Here is an 18,999-nt window from a genome sequence, read left to right as displayed (position 1 = left end):
CCATGTCCTGTCCTGGCTCCCTGCGACAGGCCCTGGCGGATCTACCTTCACCATCGGGAAATCCATCTGGCTGCTGTGGGCCCTGGTGTTCAACAACTCGGTGCCGGTGGAGAATCCTCGGGGCACGACCAGCAAGATCATGGTGCTGGTGTGGGCTTTCTTTGCGGTCATCTTCCTTGCCAGCTATACAGCCAACCTGGCTGCCTTCATGATCCAGGAGGAGTACGTGGACACCGTGTCTGGGCTCAGTGACCGGAAGGTGTGTACAGGGGAGCAGGCTCGGCTCATTTGTCACCTGTCCCAGGGCAGAGCACTTCCTGACAGGAATGCCGCCGCCCCCCCAAGAGGGATTCCAGAGCAGATGAGAGGTTCTGAAAGAAGATGAACAATTTAAACATTCCTGGGGAAAGAGGCCCCAGTGCCCCAGAAGTAGTAATGCCAAATAGGGTGTCATAGACAAGTGTGTCCCTCGCCCTGTAATGAAGGCTGACTTTGTGACACAGCTCATCCATTGGAGACCACGCTTGAGTAAAATACATCAGACTGAGTTACCAATAATGGAGACAGAACACTGAACACCAAGGCATACAGGAGTCCACCTCAGGCTAGTGCTGCACCCCTGTAAATGCAGTCCTCCAGAGGCTGAGGCAGGGGGATCATAAGTTCAAGGGCAAGCTAGCTCTATGTACCCGTCTCACATAAGAGCAGCAATAAAGTCAACTCCAAAGTCTTAACAATTAGACTCAACACGCATAAAGCTATTCTATCAAAGCACTCCAAATGCCCATCCTCTCGGTTTGCACTCTCGCCTTGTGGTGCATGAAGCAATGGCAGCCTTAAGAGACACCAAGAGACTGCAGTGCTAGCCCTGTATCTCACACTGTCAGAAGGCTGTGGGATAGATGCAGCAGGCTGCACTAAGCATTGTTTTCAGTGGATTGGAGGTACAACAGCAGAGTAAGCAAAATAGGTTGCTCACACCTTCTACAGTGAGGGGAGTGCAGTTCTGCCAACACACTCTGAGCCTGACCCTTAGTTTGCAGGCTTATCCAGAATGAGACGTCTGGCTTGAGGGTTTCCTAGAGGGTACATTAATAACTCCCCTGCTTTTCCAGTTCCAGCGGCCCCAGGAGCAATACCCACCCCTGAAGTTTGGGACGGTGCCCAACGGGTCCACGGAGAAGAACATCCGAAGCAACTACCCCGATATGCACAGCTACATGGTGCGATACAACCAGCCGAGAGTGGAGGAGGCGCTCACACAGCTCAAGGCAGGGTCAGCGCAGACTCGGGCAGTGGGGCCCCTAGAACATGTGGGGTGGGTGGGGCTCAGGCCTGAGGTCATCCTGGGGCAGTGCACTGAGGGGGCCTGCAACAGTCAGGGCCGGTTGCTTGTCTTGAACTTTAGACAATTGACTCATCTGTTTCTTGTGTGTGCAGTGAGGGTCACAAAGGCATCTCCTTGCTATAAGAACAAAGTTTGGTCAGGAGAGGTGGTGCGTGTCTTTAATCCCACCACTTGGGAGGCAGCTCCTGGGGAGGTCCAGGCCCGCCAGGGCTACATACTGAACCCTGGCTCAAAACAAACAAACAAAAACCTTAGTTCACACACAAGAGTAGCCAGAGCACCGTGGGTCTCTGTTAAAGTCATTGTGTCACTCTTGTCAGTTCTGAACTTCCCAGTGAGTATTTGGAATATGGGAGGGGATTCTCTTGTTTTTTATGTCAGCTCCCTCTGGTCTGGCAAACCTAGCTTGGGGCTTAGATTGTGGCTCTTAGCAGAGGGCCAGCCTGGTCTGTCCTGACCCCAGGCTTCGCTCCCCAGTGGTGCGGCTTCCTAAACTGAGCACAGCAGCTCTCTCACCCCCTCGTTTTTAAGTCTCTTAGCAAGTACGTCTTTTCTTATCGCCCCTTCTGCGTCAGACAGTTATGTAGACATTTGCTGTTCTCAGTTACTGACATTCTAGAGATAAAAAATGAGCAACAAACACACAAACCGGCAGGGTCACCAGGGTATAGAGAGTGGGCTTCTCAGCAGGGCCATGGTCACCAGGGCGTCAGGTGAGCTTCTAGGTGAGGTGATGCGTATGCTCACGGGGTGGACTCGGAGCCTTGCAGGCAGAGGACAGAGGCCCTGAGGTAGGTGTGGAGGGACATCTGGAAGGCCAGGTGGCTGAAGGGCAGGGACCTAGAGTGAGAGGGCAGAGGAGAGGAGGACAAATAGTCACACTCACACACACAAACACACACACACATACACACACACACACACACATACACACACAGAACATCAGGGTTGGCTCTGTGCCAAAGTGGTGAGACGCCTTCGGCTCTTGTCCCCAAGCCTTCTCCACTGCAGAGATTGGTAGAGGGGATGACAGGGGAGCAGGATGGAGGCCGTTATGCCATCTAGAACCTTCCTCAGGACCCATTTCTTTCAGCCATCCTAGCTGGACCTGTTATCCCTTTGTCTCAAATAGATGGTTGAGCTACCAGAAAAGGAATGCAGTCAGTCTGCTCCAGGCACAGTGCAGGGTGAGCCCAAGGATACAGTGCTGTAGCACATAGTAGCCACCCAGGTAAATACCACAAGAGAGCAGTTCTGGGGGAGAGTTGGTTCCTGTACTTGGAAACCCGGTCAACAACAAAGCAGATACGCTTCCTTCCCAGTTGGGTAGGAGGTTAACACACTGCTTTCCTGGGAGCCAGTCATGGTGGGTCATGCCTGACCTGCCAGCATGAGGCAAGAGGACTGGGGGGGGGGGGAGTGTAAGGTCATTCTGAACTACATAGTAAGGCCCTGTCTCAATGAAAGAGAACAAAAGAGGGTAGGCTAGCAGGACGCTTCAAAGGTGTGGCTAAGGGTCCAAACTCTTTACGCATTTCTGCTCTACCACACTTGCAGGGTAGCACTTCATGCTTATTTGGTTGTCTCATGGTCACAGGAAGGCTGCCGCTGCCCCATGGAGGAAGTGTGAAAGAGTGGCGGGTCTCCTCTGGGCAAACCTTTGCCTTATTGAAAAGGGTGCGCCTTTCTTGAGGGGCTTGTGCATCTTTCTTTCTTTCTTTCTTTCTTTCTTTCCTTTTTTAAGATTTATTTATTATTATGTATACAGAGCTCTGCTTGCATGTACACCTGCAGGCCAGAAGAGGGTATCAGGTTACATTATAGATGGCTGTGAGCCACTATGTGGTTGCTGGGAATTGAACTCAGGACCCCTGGAAGAGCAGACAGCGCTTTTAACCTCTGAGCCATCTCTCCAGCCCCCTTGTGCATATTTCTAAGAGCCTATCCCACGACCACTCCCAGCTGTCCGGGCAGCTGGAGAGCTGATCATCTGAGCTGAGAACTGAGGTGCAGTGCGGCCATTGGCTGGAGCCCCTGCGCCACATTTGGGGGTTTGTTGTTCGTCTGCTCCCTTGCTTGTGTTTGCCAAGCCCAACGAAGTTCTCTCTCGTAGCTCTCCATCTCTGCCTCTCTAGCCTCTCTCTATGGGCTTACAAGGACTCTGTATCCAAACTCTCCCCTGAGACTTGAGGCAGCGAGCCTCCCCTTTGGCTCTGAGCTTCGGCACTTCCTTCTCAGCCAGCTCTGCTTTGTCTCCCGTGCTCTGACCACCAACCCTTGGTAGTGAGACACCACCTCCTCCGCCCTCTCCCTTAGTGTGGCTGATGCTCTCGGCAGGCACCCTGAAAATGTCCCAGGGCTCCTCCATGCCACGGGAAACTATTTACTTTAAGCTAGAAAGCCAGCTTGGTGGCCATCCCGCCTTGACCGATAACCCTAAACAAGCCAAAAGGCAAAAAAAAAAAAAAAAAAAAAAGACTGCTTAGTCCCTTCCCAGGCCACGAGGACTGGTTAGCTGAGCTGTCTGATAGATGAGCTCCTGGTTCTGTGCGGAACCTGGTTGGAGAGAGAAAAGTGGTAGGTTTACTAAGCAAGCCTAAGGACCTTTGAACCCCAGCCTCTGCATCAAAAGCTTAGTGTGTGGCACTGTGGGGGCAACACAGAAACAGGAAGGATCACTGGGGCTCGCTGGCTACCAGCCCAGTCCCAGGCTCAGTGAGAGGGCCTTGTCACTGGGAAATAAGGTGAAGAGTGAGAGAGCAGGTCACACTCAATGTCCTCCCTCTGTGCACGTGCACGGGCACACATATACCATACACGCTAACACACATGCATGCATGTGCACATGTACACGTGCGTGCACGCGCACGCGCACACTCACACACAAGATGGACAGCAACTAAAGATATCCAGTATTAGCCTATGGCTTCTATACACATGTGCATACACATCTATATAAACTTGTGCATGTAACATACACACATGAGAGGACGGAATGAATGAATGAATGAATGAATGAATGAACAAACAAAGGAACGAAGGGAGGGAAAGACAACCTTTGAAGTCACCTCGGCTCCTGGGCCTCTGGCCAGGGCGGCTTGGTCCCTCTGACCTTGCTACTTGCGTCTGTGCTGAGACCCTGTGGTCCTGGTCCCCCGGGGGCTGGCACTCTGTTAGCCCTCAGGACGGGCAGCAGTGGGTTCAGAGGCCGGTGCCTCGGCGTGAATAAAGCTTGCTGTGGCTCCTGATGCACTCAGTTAGTTAGTGTGCTTTTCCTGCAGCTTAGCAGGCAGCTCAGGAAAACAGGCTCTGCCTCTTAACTTTCCTTCCTCCTTGGCCTTCGGTTCCCTTCCATCTTGAAGCTCCGCGGCCCCACTGCTCCCTATATTCTCACTGCACCCCAGCCTCCCTAGCCTCCTTCCTACGTGGCTCTTCCCTCTGCCATGAAATGGCCTGTTTGCTCAGGGCATGGTTTGGGTTAGAGTGCGGGCCTCCTCCTCCTCCTCGCTCCTTGCAGTGGGCTGTGCTGTTCCCTCTCATCCTTTCTTCTGGAACAGAGCTGGAAGCCAAGAGCCTGAGTCAGAGGAGCCACATGAAAAGAAAGAGGTGAGAGGTCTGTCACTCCAACAACTCCAAACTGTTATCACTCTAACATGTAATTAATTCATATAAACACTGATAAAGTGCCCTACCTTAGGGGAGGTCCCCATGCACTTCAGTTTGGACTTGCCAATTTTCTTTTTCCTTTCTTTCTTCCTTTTCTTCTTCTTCTTATCCTCCTCCTCCTTCTTTCTCTTCACCATCATCATCATCATCATCATGGCTTTTTTTAAAAGCTGTATTTATTTATTTATTTATTTATTTATTTATTTATTTTATGTATATGAATACATGTATTCGTTTATGTATTTATGTATATGTATATACTATCTTCACGCACACCAGAAGAGGCATCAGATCTCATTACAGGTGGTTGTGAGCCACCATGTGGTTGCTGGGAATTGAACTCAAGACCTCTAAAGAACGGCCCATGCTGTTAACCTCTGAGCCATCTCTCCAGCGCATCATCATGGCTTTTTGACACAGGAACTCACTGTGTAGCCATGGCTGGTCTGGAATTAACTTTGTAGACCAGGCCTGTTAATGCCCGGCTGGTGCTCTGAAGAGGTCCAGGGCAGGGTCTCTGGTACTGGATCTGGATGCCCTTCCAGTTCCCTTAATCTCTTGGGTGGCCAGAGCTGATGGCTCAGGCAACTGATGAGGATTGAAAGCAAAAGAGAAAAGGGAGCCCAAGGTTTCTTCTCTAGGGACTGGCTGTACTGCAGCCGAGGAGGAGAGCTTAAACTGACCACAAGTTTCCTATGGCTGAGGCTGGAAAAGAGGCTTCTGGCTAGAGATTGCACCGGGGTTGTAAAAGGAGGCTCTTTGATCTGTAGATAGACCTCCTTGTGGAGATTTCCAGTAAGCCAATGTGAACTTAGGCTTACTAGCTGTAGAAGACTGATGGCCTTGAGTTTGCTAACCTATTTGTGAATCTACAGGGAAACAAGAAATGAGAGCCTGGTGTGGCGCACGCCTTTAATTCCAGCACTTGGGAGGCAGAGGCAGGCGTGTTGTTGTGAGTTCGAGGCCAGCCTGGACTACAAGGCTAACACAGAGAAACCCTGTCTCGAAAAACCAACCAACCAAACAGACAAACAAAACAAAACAAAAAAAGAAAGAAGAGATAGAAAATAAACCAGCCACACACAAACATTCAAAAGAAAAGGTGGATGAAATCAGGCATCTTAACTTCAACTGAAGTTAAGCATCCCAATTTCAGCCTTGTTTATTGTAGATGACCGTACTTCTACTTCTGAGAAAAGGGTATTACCTCATAGTTGAAAAAAGGCAATTAATCACAAATACAGATGAATTCTAAAATACAACAGATTATATATTTTAAATCTAAAAATTTCTTATCTAAGTATCCATTACATAAGTTCACAGTGAGTTCAGAGTGACAAGGCCTAAAAGTTACAAGAATCTATGCCTTATCAATTAGGACTGACTTAACTATACATTATCCAGCTATCTCTTAGTTCATAATGAATTCAGGACATTAATTTTTATCTGTCTTTCATTCAAAGAAACAGAATAAATTTAGACACCTCTAGGTAGCCCCATTCTACCTTGGGTTCATGCGAAGTTTAAACCAACTTGCATATATTTATGGTGAAATACCAGGATTCGTGCTGCCATCTGAAGCCACAAATCTGCTACAAAGCTACCCCTAGTGAGGCATATGGAGGTCCACAAAGGTATTTATTGCAGCCATAAACTAACTTTAACTCAAATCAGGAATTCCATAGTCAGAGATTAATTCATCTAAACGACAAACAGTACATCTTCAATAAGTTTGCTCAATCAGAGCTGGTCAATACCCAGAAAGTAACAGTTCACACCAATGCCATATGTTTTTACTTTTTGGTTTTCCAAGACAGGGTTTCTCTGTGTAATCTTGGCTGTGCTGGACTCACTTTGTAGACCAGGCTGGCCTTAAACTTACAATGATTCACCTGCCTCTGCCTCCCTGGGTGCTGGGATTAAAGGCATGCACCACCATTCCTGGTCTAATGTCAGATTTTAGAGAGATGCAACAAAACACAATTGACAGGGTAGTCAGAGGTTGGAAGCAATTCTGGCGTACATCACGACACAGACCTTACAAATACCGGATCACCTCCAGAGATCTCTCATGCCTACTGGACTTCCCCAAATCAGTGGCTCCTGACAGCATGTCAGAGGCTGGAAGCAGTTTGGGGGGTGCATCATGGTACAAGACCTTGCAAATACCAGATCACCTCCTAGAGAGCCACACGCCTAGTGAGCTCCCTTAACAGCGTGGCTCTTGACACAAGCTAGTCGTGAACTCACAGGGACCCAACTGACTCTACCTCCTGAGTGCTGGGATTAAAGGTGTACACCACCACGCCTGGCCAAACTTGTCAAATTTCAAGCGTGTAACAGCCTCACCTAGCTAACAGCCATCACATCTAACACTCCTTCCATTAGGTTTGTTTGTTTGTTTGTTTGTTTTTTGAGACAAGGTTTCTCTGTGTAGCCTTGCCTCCTCACATGTTTTTTTAAGTATCATTAAATTTTTTATTTTGACTTTGCCAAGAATTTTACTTTTTAGCTTCCATGAAAGCCCAGCACAGTGGAAAGTGCTTGCCTAGCATTAAGCTCTGAGTTCAACTCCCAGAACCACAGAATAAAGAAACATGCCACATAGGCTTAAAAAAAAAAAAGAAAAGAAAAGAAAAGAAAGAAGCCCCTCCTTATTTTTTGTCTTTTTCCCTCTTCCTTCTTCATCTCTCTCCTTCCTCCTCCTCCTCCTCCTTTCCCTTCCCTCCCCCTCTTCCTTCTCCCATCCTTTTACTCGCCCCTCCCCTTCCTTTTCTCCCCCCCCCCTTCTTCCCCTTCCTGCTCCCCTGACTGTCTTCTCCTTCATCATCCCCCATCTCCTGCCCTAGTTTCCTGACACGAAGGTGTCACCTAGCTTCTCTGATCCACTTCCTAAGAACTCCATCCGAGCCACCCACTCGGAGGCCACGCCCACTCTCCGGGACCCCGCCCATGGGCTCCGAGGCACCGCCCACGCACTCCCGCCCCCGCGCACAGCCCCGGCTTCTCAGCTCACCTGACTGGGTATCTTTGTTGATTTAATTCACCCTCTGGATCATCTCACCAGCTGAAAAGCAACTCTCAGCTCACAAGCCTAAGAAACCTCAAAAGTGTTGGGCGTGTATGTGTTGAGGGGATCGGAGCTCGGTCGGCCAGCACTGTCCAGTAGGAGTGTAGCCTTACATACATACCCAACAGCGACCTGGGAGACAACAATATGTTTTACTGAACCCAGCAAGTCCAAAATATGACTTGGACACATCAATACAAACCTGGTTTGTTTATTGTTATTATTATCATCAATCATCGTTTTTATTATTATCACTACTGTGTGTTTTGGACAGGGTCTCTCTGTGTATTCCAGGCTGGCTTTGAACTCATATCCTTCTTCCTGGCCTCCCAGGACCTGAGATAACAGGCTTTGAAACAAGGCCCAGTAGTTGAGACCCTTCTGCCTAAGTCTTCCAACATTTGGTCTCTGAAATACAATGCGTTTTTCAGTTATCAGTGCACCTGGGCTCAGAGCTGCCCCAGCCATACAGGCTGGCAGGTATGACAACAGCACATAGCTAGCCAGGGCCATATCACCCACCCTGAACCCTACCTAGTGGTCCTCGTGAACAGACAAGATCAGAGGGCTCTGTACCCCCCACACCCTAAAATATGCTTCCTTATCCAACCTCCCCAGTCAGCTGACTCATCTCTCCAGTGTCCCCCTCATCTAGGGAAGACCCAGGGGTTCCCTTCTCTTGGACAGAGCAACCCTGCTCTCCACCACAACCTCATTGGTGCCAACTGCCTTCTGTAGGTGAGGTGGCGTAGACAGCACAGAATTCTCTTGGCCTGGCTCAGGGCTCAGGGGTCAAAGAGTGAGCACTATCCGGGCACAGTGTCACCAGCCTGTGACTCAGCACTCAGGGTCCTGAGGAAGAAGAGAAGAAAGCAGTAATGAACATCTAGTGACAGACAGAAATTTCCAGTCAGCTGGACATCTACATCCTGGGACTGCACCCAGACTATGTATAAAAAAACTTTGGGCTCCCCAGAAAGCTTCTCCTGAGCTTCTGGTCACCACAGAACATCACAGTGACTTACTAGACACTGGTGACAGTTCATTGGCTACTTGCTGGATATGTCCCTGAGCCAATGTAACATGACCATACCCCAGTGCCCCCTTGGCAGGGTTGGTGACATTTGGCTGTTCCCAGCTTGCCATCTCATGCATGTCTGTTGACAATCTCAGGTGGGGCTTTTGAGGACACAGCCAGACGACAGGGGAAAGCACACAGTACACCCCATGCTGACGCTAATGGACACTCCTGTGGGGCAGGCAGAACAGTTGCCCTCATCCTGCCATGGTGGCCTTGTTCCTGTTGTCCTCTCAGAGTGTTTGCTGTGCATCAGATTCTGTTGTTTTCCCCATCTAGACAAAGTCTAACGTAGGCCATGCTGGCCTGAACTTGCTACATAGCTGAGGCGAACCCTAATGGGATCCTCCCAGTGGGTGTATGGCAGGCCTGGCCTCCACGGCTTCTGGTTTTGTTGTGGCTCATGTGTGCTGGTGAGTTCACAGGGCTGCAGGTTTCTCGTGTTGGCTGTCTGGAGGCTGGGAGACCGCTGGCTCTCTGGTGACTGGAGGGTACACCCTGTCCAAGCGTCTCAGCTGCTCATCCCCCTTGTGCTCCTCAGGTCTTCTTCCGCTGGCATGTGCCTCTCAATCTTCCCCATGTTGTAAGCATGGCAGTCATGTTGGGCCAGGCCTGGCCTGTGTTCTCAGCTGACCTCATCACCTCCCTGAGGCCCTTTCTTTCTTTTCCTTTTCTTTTTTCTTTCTTTCTTTCTTTTTTTTATTTTTTAATTTTTTTGGTTTTTCAAGACAGGGTTTCTCTGTGTAGCCTTGGCTGTCCTGGACTCACTTGTAGACCAGGCTGGCCTGGAACTCACAGCAATCCACCTGCTTCTGCCTTCCAAGTGCTGGGATTAAAGGCGTGTGCCACCACCGCCCAGCTGCCATGAAACCCTTTCTACAGCCAGTCACATCCTTGGGTCCTAAAGGCTCAGACTCTGGACTATGAATCTTGGGAGGGGACTCATGACATCCCATAGCCGCGACAGGTCACTGAAGTACAGTGAGAGTCCTCCTGCTGTCAGGATGGGCCTCCCCACAGTATTCTTCTCAGAGCCACCTTCATGCTTCGCCCCACCCCTCCATGGACTCATGAAGGGCATCTGTGCTCCTTACTGTCCTCTCCTGCCTTTGCCAGGTTGTTTTGTCCTAAGTATCTGTTTCTCTATTTTTTAAATTTCCAGTTCTACTTTTATTAGAGTTATCCATCTGGTTAGGAAGACAAAATACAAGGGGTTTTTGTTGTTGTTGTTGTTGTTTTTTAACGGTTTCATACAGGGTCTCCTCAGGTAGCCTGGAGTTGTCCTCTGACTTAACATGTAGCTGAGGTTGGATTCAAACTCTTGCTTCACTTGCTTTCTCCTCCGTAGTGCTGGGATCACAGGCCTGTGTCCCTAGGCCAGCACAAGACTTTCCTTTCCTAAGGGAAAACATCTGCCTACCATCCATTTCTCCCCTGGAAGAAAAGTGACACTCTGCTCATTTGCTGTATCATTTTACTATTTGTGTCCTTATCTCTAAATACCATGTTTGGAAAGATAATCTTGATTTTTAATTTCACCATTTTACATCCACTTCTCACAATGGAATACTTATTCTCATATTTAAATCAACCCAGCTTCTCACACAGTGATTCTAACTGAATCCCGAGTGGGGTGTTTTTTTTTTAGGACTATGCAAATATGTCCCAGCTGCTGTGAAGCGTGATGACTTCCTCCCTACGGCTCTTTGTTTTTCCTGAAGTTAATAATTGTCTTCTTTTTCCCCCTGTTATTTAATAGCATTCTCTGTGCTTAACTAATCCAAACCTCCATTCTCTGCTAACAGTCTGAATGCCCTTTCATGTTTAGATTGGCTGCATCTTGTAGAAGTTTCTGTCTTGGCTTCTGTCTGGCCTGCTCTTGTCTGGTACGCAGCTAGGGCGTTAGGATCACTCCTCCCAGTTGGATTCAAGAGTTTCACACTCTCTTGGTTTTGGGGACTTGCTTCCGTGCTCCTTTTGAGTTTATAGAGGAAGGGCATCGAGAGGTAGGGTTGCCTTTGGAGACAATGTGAACATGAAAGGCCGACTCTGTCTTCATACTTGATGGACAGTCCGGCTGGGTATAGAATTCTGGCACAGTGGCCATTTCCTTCAGATTTTAGAGGTAACGCTCCACTGGGCTTGTTTGTTTTGTCTTTTTTCTCGCCATCTTTATTTTTCCCATCATGTCCCTGAGAAGAACCCAAGGTCACACAGACCCCTAAGCCTTTGTCTGTGGTCTCCTCCTTTTCCTTGTCCTCAATGCGCTGACGTTTATTAGCAATATGCCTGCATCTGCTCTCATCGCTGAGTCATTGTTCACGCGTGTCTCCAGGCTGTTTGCTTTCAGAAACTTTCTTAAAATTTCCTGAATTCATTCCTTCTCTTTAATTCCTATGTTTGGTCTTTTTCCTGAAATGTATTTTTACATTCTTTGATTATTTGAGAGAGAGAGGGGTTCTGGAATGGGCTTGTTTCTTCTGCCAATTAAAGAATTAGAGAGAGGAAGGAACCATTATTAGAAATCATGAGGCATCTCTAAGGAGCCGGCATATGACACCAGGTAACCTGAAATCCCTAATTAATGCAGTGATTAAAAACGAACTTAAGCAGAAACCCAGGGGTGATTTAATAGAAATTAAGAGGACAACCCTGGCACAGGTCAGTCGTACATCTCAAAGCTGCCCTGAGCAGAGGAGAGAACAGAGCTGAGAAGGTTGGGGGAGAAGCCACACAGCTCCAGATAAGCATGCTTGGAGGAAGCCAAGCCTTAGAAAAAGGGGGTATGAGGAGCAAAGTGTAGTGGTGTCCACCTTTATTCCCAGAACCCAGCACACAGAGGCAGGAGGATCTCTGTGAGTTCACGGCCAGCCTGGTTTACAGGACCAAATTCCAGGGCAGCCAGTGCTACACAAAGAGACCCTGTATCAAAAAACAAAAGGAAGAAAGAGAGAAGGGAAGGAAGGGAGAGAAGGAGGAAGGAACAGGAGAGGAAGCAAAAGAATAAGAAAGCTCAAAATACTAGGGAAAGCATACTTGGGCTCTGACTGGCATCTGAAAGAAAAACAAACAAAAAATAAAACAACAAAAATGAGAGAAGTAAGCCGACTCAGCTCAACCTCCTGGAGACTCACAGAGACTGCACTAGGGGAGAATTCTGGGAAGGAAAGATACTGTTTTTAAGGTGAACCTGCCTTTTTTTTTTTTTTTTTTTTTAATTATGTATGCAATGCTCTGCCTGCATGTACACCTGCAGGCCAGAAGAGGGCATCAGATCACATTATAGCTGGTCATGAGCCACCATGTGGTTGCTGGGAATTCCATCTCTCCAGCCTGAACCTCCCTTTCTAATGGTGGTCGCTTAGATCCTTGACTTGCTCAACTGAATTTTTTTTTTTTTTTTTTTTTTTTTTTGAGACAGGGCCTCTCTATATAGCCTTGGATGACCTGGAACTATGTAGGCAGACTGAGATCCCGCCTGCCCCTCCCTCCCATGTGCACAGATTAAAGCCGTGCACCACCACGAGCAGCCTAAGTTAATGACTGAGTGTGGCCACAAGGGCATCTCCACCTCTAGATTAGAGGCTGGGTTTTGCTATAGCGTATGACGGAGAGGTGTGCGCACACGGGCTGGCGAGCTTGCACAGCAAAGCATTTTGTCTCCAGAGCCATCTTGTGGTTCCTCTTCCTGCAATTTATATTCACTTGACATAGATTTCCTGTCCAAGCCACTTCTCCTCACACACGCCATTTTTCTCCCGGGCCCCAAGTCCAGGACAGGACCTAAGCACGCGATACATCATGGCCACTTGCTCCTATCTTTCTGAATTTTCTCTCTTAGGAGACTTCGTTTTTCTTCTACCCCTTATTAGACTTATTTCTATTGATGTCTTCTGCTGACTTACGTGCTGGAGACGTTAGAGGTGGAGCCAGGTTCTCACGCACCTCAGGTCGGCTTCTTACCAACGGCCCGACCAAGTGTCCTTTTATTTTCCAAGACTTTATTTCTTTGGTCTCACACTTGTTTTTGTTGGTAGTGGGGGTTTTGTTGTTGTTTGTTTGTTTTTAGGTGGGGTCTCATTGTTGTAGACCCGGAGAGGCCTGGAACTATCTATGTAGAGCCGGCTGGCCTTGAACTTTCAGTGATCTTTCTGCCTAAGCTGTCCCAATGCTGGGGTTGCAGGTCTGTTCTACCAGAACAGCGGGCACTTCCGGTCTCAGGAGTTCTTGTGTTTCACACATTCCATAGCACGGCGCTTTATAGCATCCCGCTCACGTTTAAGGTGTCGATATCTTCTTTTGTTTGTTTGTTTGTTTTGTTTTTTTGTTTTTCAAGATAGGGCTTCTCTGTGTAGCCTTGGCTGTGCTGGACTCCCTTTGTAGACCAGGGCAGCCTCGAACTCACAGTGATCCCCTTGCCTCTGCCACCCCAGTGCTGGGATTAAAGGCGTGAGCCACCACCACCAAGGTTGTGCTATCTTATCTTTTCTTCCCCTGATAATAGTGACAGTTGTATTTCACTGGTTTGCTTCCCTTTCCTCGTGCACTCTATTGTTTTTATTGATGTCCAATAGTTATTATTCATGTTTGGGAATGGAGGTGCAGTGGCGTGGTAAAAGCCTGTGAGTGCATGGGCAGGGCCGGTGACCGTGAGCTCCATCCTGGGCTGAGCAGGACTTGTACAGGCTTGATAAACCGCTAATGTTATGCAACAGAAAAGGCATTAATGTGTGTCTCCCTCCCTTCCTCCCTCCCTCCTCCATCAAATATTTGTTGAGGAGGTCTTTTCGCACTAGGCTGTGGGCTGAGGCCTGCCTCGGCAGTGAGCAGATCCAAGTCCTATCTTGGGTGTCCAGAGCAGCATTCTTCAGCCGCTCCAGTAGAGGAGTGTGTTCCTGCAAAGGATTAGGCTCACACAGCCCAGCAAGACAGATCCCCTAAATGTGCCCAGTGTAACCCAAGAGGCAGAGTTGAAAAAAAAAAAACGATCTATTTCTTTATTATTATGTATACAGTGTTCTGCTTACATGTACACCTGCACACCTGGAGAGGGCACCAGACCTCACTATAGATGGTTGTGAGCCACCATGTGGTTGCTGGGAATTGAACTCAGGACCTTTGGAAGAATAGTCAGTGCTCTTAACTTAAGTTCTGAGCCATCTCTCCAGCCCCAGGCAGATTTTTTTTTTTTACATTTCAAGATGCACATACAAATAGCCTCACGTGGCTAATAGTCACGACAGTGGCCAAGGGGAGCCTCACTCGTAGCCCTGGCTAGCCTGGAACTCACAGAGCTCAGCCTGCCTCTGCTGCCCAAGGGCTGGGATTAAAGATGTGCGTCACCACCACAGGCACAGGCAGATACAGACACATTTTCTCAGTTGTGATTCTCAGATAACTAGCTTGTGTCAAGTTGACAAAACCAAACCAGCTTCAGCTCCAGCAGAGGGACACAGATTCCAAGCTGGGTAACATTTTATGGTGTGCCTCAGGGAACTGGTGCTTCCCCTGTGGAGAGGCCTCCAGTGCTGAACAAGGGTATAGAAACTTCTTTTGAACAAACACTAGAAGGAAGAGGGAGGTTGAGTCGGAGAAGATTGCCACGGAGGGAACAGTTAGTACAGAGGTGTGAAGGCCAGCGTGGCTGGAACAGAGGGACAGGTGGGCACGGGGTCCGGAGGTGTCCCCCAGCACAAGACCTCTAGGCTACAGCTCACCGGTAACTATGGATACAGGGCAAGAGGGAGCCGAGGAGAGACAGGTGCTGGTGAGAATGCTGAGCTCCTTCTATCCACGGAGGAGGAACAAACGCCAGAAAGCAAGGTTGAAGGCAGGGAGCTCTTATTTTCCAATATACACTCAAGCACAGGCGGTAAGAAACGGCTAGGGTTTTCTGCTTGTTTATCCTATTTTAGACAGGATGGTTGTGTGACAAGACTGCCACACAGTCTTACCTGGTGAGACACGACACACACATCTAGTCTCCACAGATGTGCAGCCAGGAACAAACCAAAGTACAGATATAACCAAAGTCCAACTTAGCGAACCAATGGGCTTCACTCACAGGAGTATGACTGAGACCTTACTTACATGAGCACTCAAGGACAGCTGCATCCAAGGCAAAAGCTGGGAACCTGAGGCTGGGCGTGGTGGCGCACACCTTTAATCCCAGCACTTGGGAGGCAGAGGCAGGCAGATCTCTGTGAGTTCGAGGCCAGCCTGGTCTACCAAGTGAGTCCAGGACAGCCAGGGCTACACAGAGAAACTCTATCTTGAAAAGAGAGAGAGAGGGAGAGAGAGAAAGCTGGGACCCTGCAGCACACTGCACAGCCCACAGGCTGCTGAGCTGGTTGGAGATTGTCCTTCCCAGGAGCCTCCGTTGTTCTAAACCTCTCCTGGTGGCTCCACTGGTTTTTTATTTTTCCAAGACAATTGGTCTGGTCTCAGTCTTCTTTGCAGCTTTTATTGCTGACAGGAAGGGGCCTAAGGAGCTAGTCAGTCTCAGGCACTTCCTGAAGCTAATTTGAGTTCTCTACCTTCCAGTTTAAGGAGTTTCCCTGCCAGACAGAATGTTTCAATCTTTGAGAAATTCTTTACCCAGCACCCCACCCCCGATGCTCCCACTCCCACCCCCCAACCCCCTTCTCTTTACTTTCTTTCTGCCCCATCTTCCACCATGATCCTTGAACCTTTGAGGGGGTGACTATAAATGGCCATCTGTGGCTAAGAATTAGGCCACTGTGTCATAGTTACAGTCACTTGATCTCAGGAGCAGCACCAATGGTTATGACTTGAGGCTGACAACAACAACCCTCTAGGGTTGTGTAGTTTGACAGACACATCGCATCCATTTCATAAAACCACAGGAGTTGATGGTCCATTGGGGCCTGCGTCCTCCCCAGCCACAGGCTTTGTCCTGGCCTACAGTACCAGATGTGAACTCCCTCTTTGGTTGGTTGGTTGGTTGGTTGGTTGGTTTTGGTTTTTCATGACAGGGTTTCTCTGTGTATCCCTGGCTGTCCTGGACTCACTCTGTAGACTAGGCTGGCCTCGAACACACAGAGATCCGCCTGCCTCTGCTTCCCTGAGTGGGTCAGCACGCCCGACTGTGAACTCCCTCTTATGAAGCAGACGTTAAATCTAATCAGAAGGCATCAGTGTTACCTGACAGCTGAGCCGCTATTGCACAAACAGACACATCCTGCCTGGCATAACAGTGTTTTAGTACTCAGGGTCCATAGCTGAGAAGGAATCTTTTTTTTTTTTTAAGATTTATTTACTTATTATGTATAAAACGTTCTGCCTGCATGTATGCTTGCCTGCCAGAAGAGGACACCAGATCTCATTATAGATGGTTGTGAGCCATCATGTGGTTGCTGGGAATTGAACTCAGGACCTCTCTAAGAGCAGTCAGTGCTCTTAACCTCTGAGCCATATCTCTAGCCCCCTGGCAGTTTTTTTTTTTTTTAAGATTTATTTATTTATTATTATGTGTACAGTTCTCTGCTTGCATGTACTGCTGCAAGCCAGAAGAGGTCGCCATATCACATTACAGGTGGTCGTGAGCCACCATGTGGTTGCTGGGAACTGAACTCAGGACCTTTGGAAGAGCAGGTGGTGCTCTTAACCTCTGAGCCATCTCTCCAGGCCCCTGGCAGGAATCTTAATGGCAGATCTCCAGCAGCAGCCTCCAAGGTCCCACGTGGCAGTGTGGACGCCAGACAGCAGGGTGGGAGTTTCCAGCTCAGACCCAGCTTAATTCTCCATGTTCTGCCGTCCCAGCTTGCACACGTGGTGTCTTTAACAGCAGGGGCGTCACCGTCTGGTTTTGGCATACAACCAACACTGGTAGCCTTCATGCTCTGTGGGGCCTCGGGGGCTTCCGGGCCAACACCTTACAGTAGGTAGCCCTCCCCGGCACTAGCGTTTTTATTTCAGTAACCTCATGGCCTATGGGAGTGCCCTTTCTCACCCATGTAGGAGTGGGTTTAAACTCATTAGCTATTGTTTTAACAACCTTTTCTCTTTTTAATTAACCCAGCCTTAGTAGGATTGTAAGTTAGGTGGAAGAATTCCAAGCCTGCAAAACACTCAGAGTATAGCCCCGTGTGTGTGTGTGTGTGTGTGTGTGTGTGTGTGTGTGTGTGTGTGTGTATGCATGTGTGTATGTATGTATGTGTCTGTGTATGTATGAATGTGTGTATGTATGTGTGTCTGTGTGTGTATGTATGTGTGTATGTGTGTGTGTATGTATGTGTGTATGTGTGTGTGTGTATGTGTGTGTATGTGTGTGTGTGTGTGTGTGTGTGTATGTGTGTGTGTGTGTGTGTATGTATGTGTGTGTGTGTGTGTGTGTGTGTGTGTATGTATGTATGTCTACCTACCTTTTCCAGAGGATGGGCAGGACAAAGAACACCCTGAACTACCATCCTACAACAAACAGTGGGTTACAAAATTGACCTTGGTGACACCCTCTGAAAGTCTGTGTTCATGTGTCCTCAGAGGTGTCAGGTGACAGACAGTTCACAACTAGGAAGACACTAATGTCAAACCTAAGCAGACTGACACAGCGTGGACAGGTTCCATCCATTTGGATCAACTGTCTCCACCACAGATCACCAGGCAGGAGGGGATAGCTTACTTAGCCAGGGCAATGCTCAACCATTCTTTCCAAACTGGTCTGCTCACACACCCTGCAGCTTCCCACAAGCCTCCCTGCATCCCTCCACACCTGATAAACTCGGTGTGCCTGACTTAATCGGCTCAGACCAACTCAGGGCCAAAGGTCAATGTGGTTTACCCTGCTGCACCCGCTGCCTTCCCTGGGTCAGAGTGCCCCTGTGTTGAACCCCCATTCATCGTATCTGGCTAGGGGGGCCCTGGCTGGGAAAGCCATCTCCACCCCTAGTACACTGTTTTGCTGGAGAGGAAACGTACCCTCATTAGCCTGGGGTTGTAATTACCCAACCCTGGGACAGGCTTGATCACTGTCATCTGTATCCCATTGTCTTCTGGGAACTGCTCCTCCGGCTCTTAAAGCACCCAGCTTGCTTTTCTATCAACTTTCTTCCTTTGAAACTCCAGCTAGATACAATCTTGCCACATTTGTCTTCAAGTAACCCAGAAAGAGCTCTTTGCTCTGCTTTACCATTTTCTGTCTCCTCTAGATTGTTCTCTTACTTTAGGGACACTTATCGAGGCCTCTGAGATCTGCCAAACCCTGTCCTGTTTTTTTAAAGATCCTTCCCCAACCCAACCCCCCAAAAAGCTCAGCCAAATTGCTAAGGTGTGGACACCAGCCTCCGCATTCCAACTAGATCCACCTTTTCTTTTCTTTTTTTATAATTATTTTATTTTTAATACATTGGTGTTTTGCCTGTGTGTATGTCTGTGTAAGGGTGTCATATCTTGAAGCTACAGACAGTTGTGAACTGCCATGTGGGTGCTGGGAATTGAACCCAGGTCCTCTGGAAGAGCAGTCAGTGCTCTTAACCACTGAGCCATCTCTCCAGCCCGAACCACCTTTTCTTTAACTCCTCTATGAACACAGTTCTATCTGGTCCAGTGAACTGGGGTTCAAACACAGCTTTACTTTCCCTCAATGGCACCTTTCTCTCTGCTATGCTCCTCCAGCCCCTAATATTTATGGGGACTTCAGACAGTGATAACCAAGTGTCCCCAGTGGCTTTTATATGCTAGTCCCTCAGGGAGCGGCTTTCCATCATAGCGTCTCAGGTCATGCAGCCTTTGCCTTAAGGAGGGATGAGTAGTTGCAGGACTCAGTTCTGCCTCCACAGCAAGCCAGATTGAACCAATGAGTCATACTGAGTTTCACTC

The 18,999-nt window shown here is 48.6% G+C and overlaps 1 protein-coding gene across 1 annotated transcript in view; it reads left to right on the top strand.

Moving 5' to 3' along the window:
* The window catches only part of Grin2d (glutamate ionotropic receptor NMDA type subunit 2D), a 39,069-nt gene that overhangs the window by 13,313 nt on the left and 6,757 nt on the right, over positions 1 to 18,999 (top strand). The window contains exons 8-9 of the mRNA XM_051148555.1: positions 30 to 259; positions 1,116 to 1,276. Coding sequence (XP_051004512.1) covers positions 30 to 259; positions 1,116 to 1,276 — 391 coding nt within the window. The remainder of the gene's footprint in view (positions 1 to 29; positions 260 to 1,115; positions 1,277 to 18,999) is intronic.

The sequence above is a fragment of the Acomys russatus genome, chromosome 7, assembly GCF_903995435.1.
Source record: "Acomys russatus chromosome 7, mAcoRus1.1, whole genome shotgun sequence".
Taxonomy (NCBI): Eukaryota; Metazoa; Chordata; class Mammalia; order Rodentia; family Muridae; genus Acomys; species Acomys russatus.
Note: the sequence above shows the minus strand (reverse complement) of the source record. Positions and strands in the feature narration are given on the sequence as shown.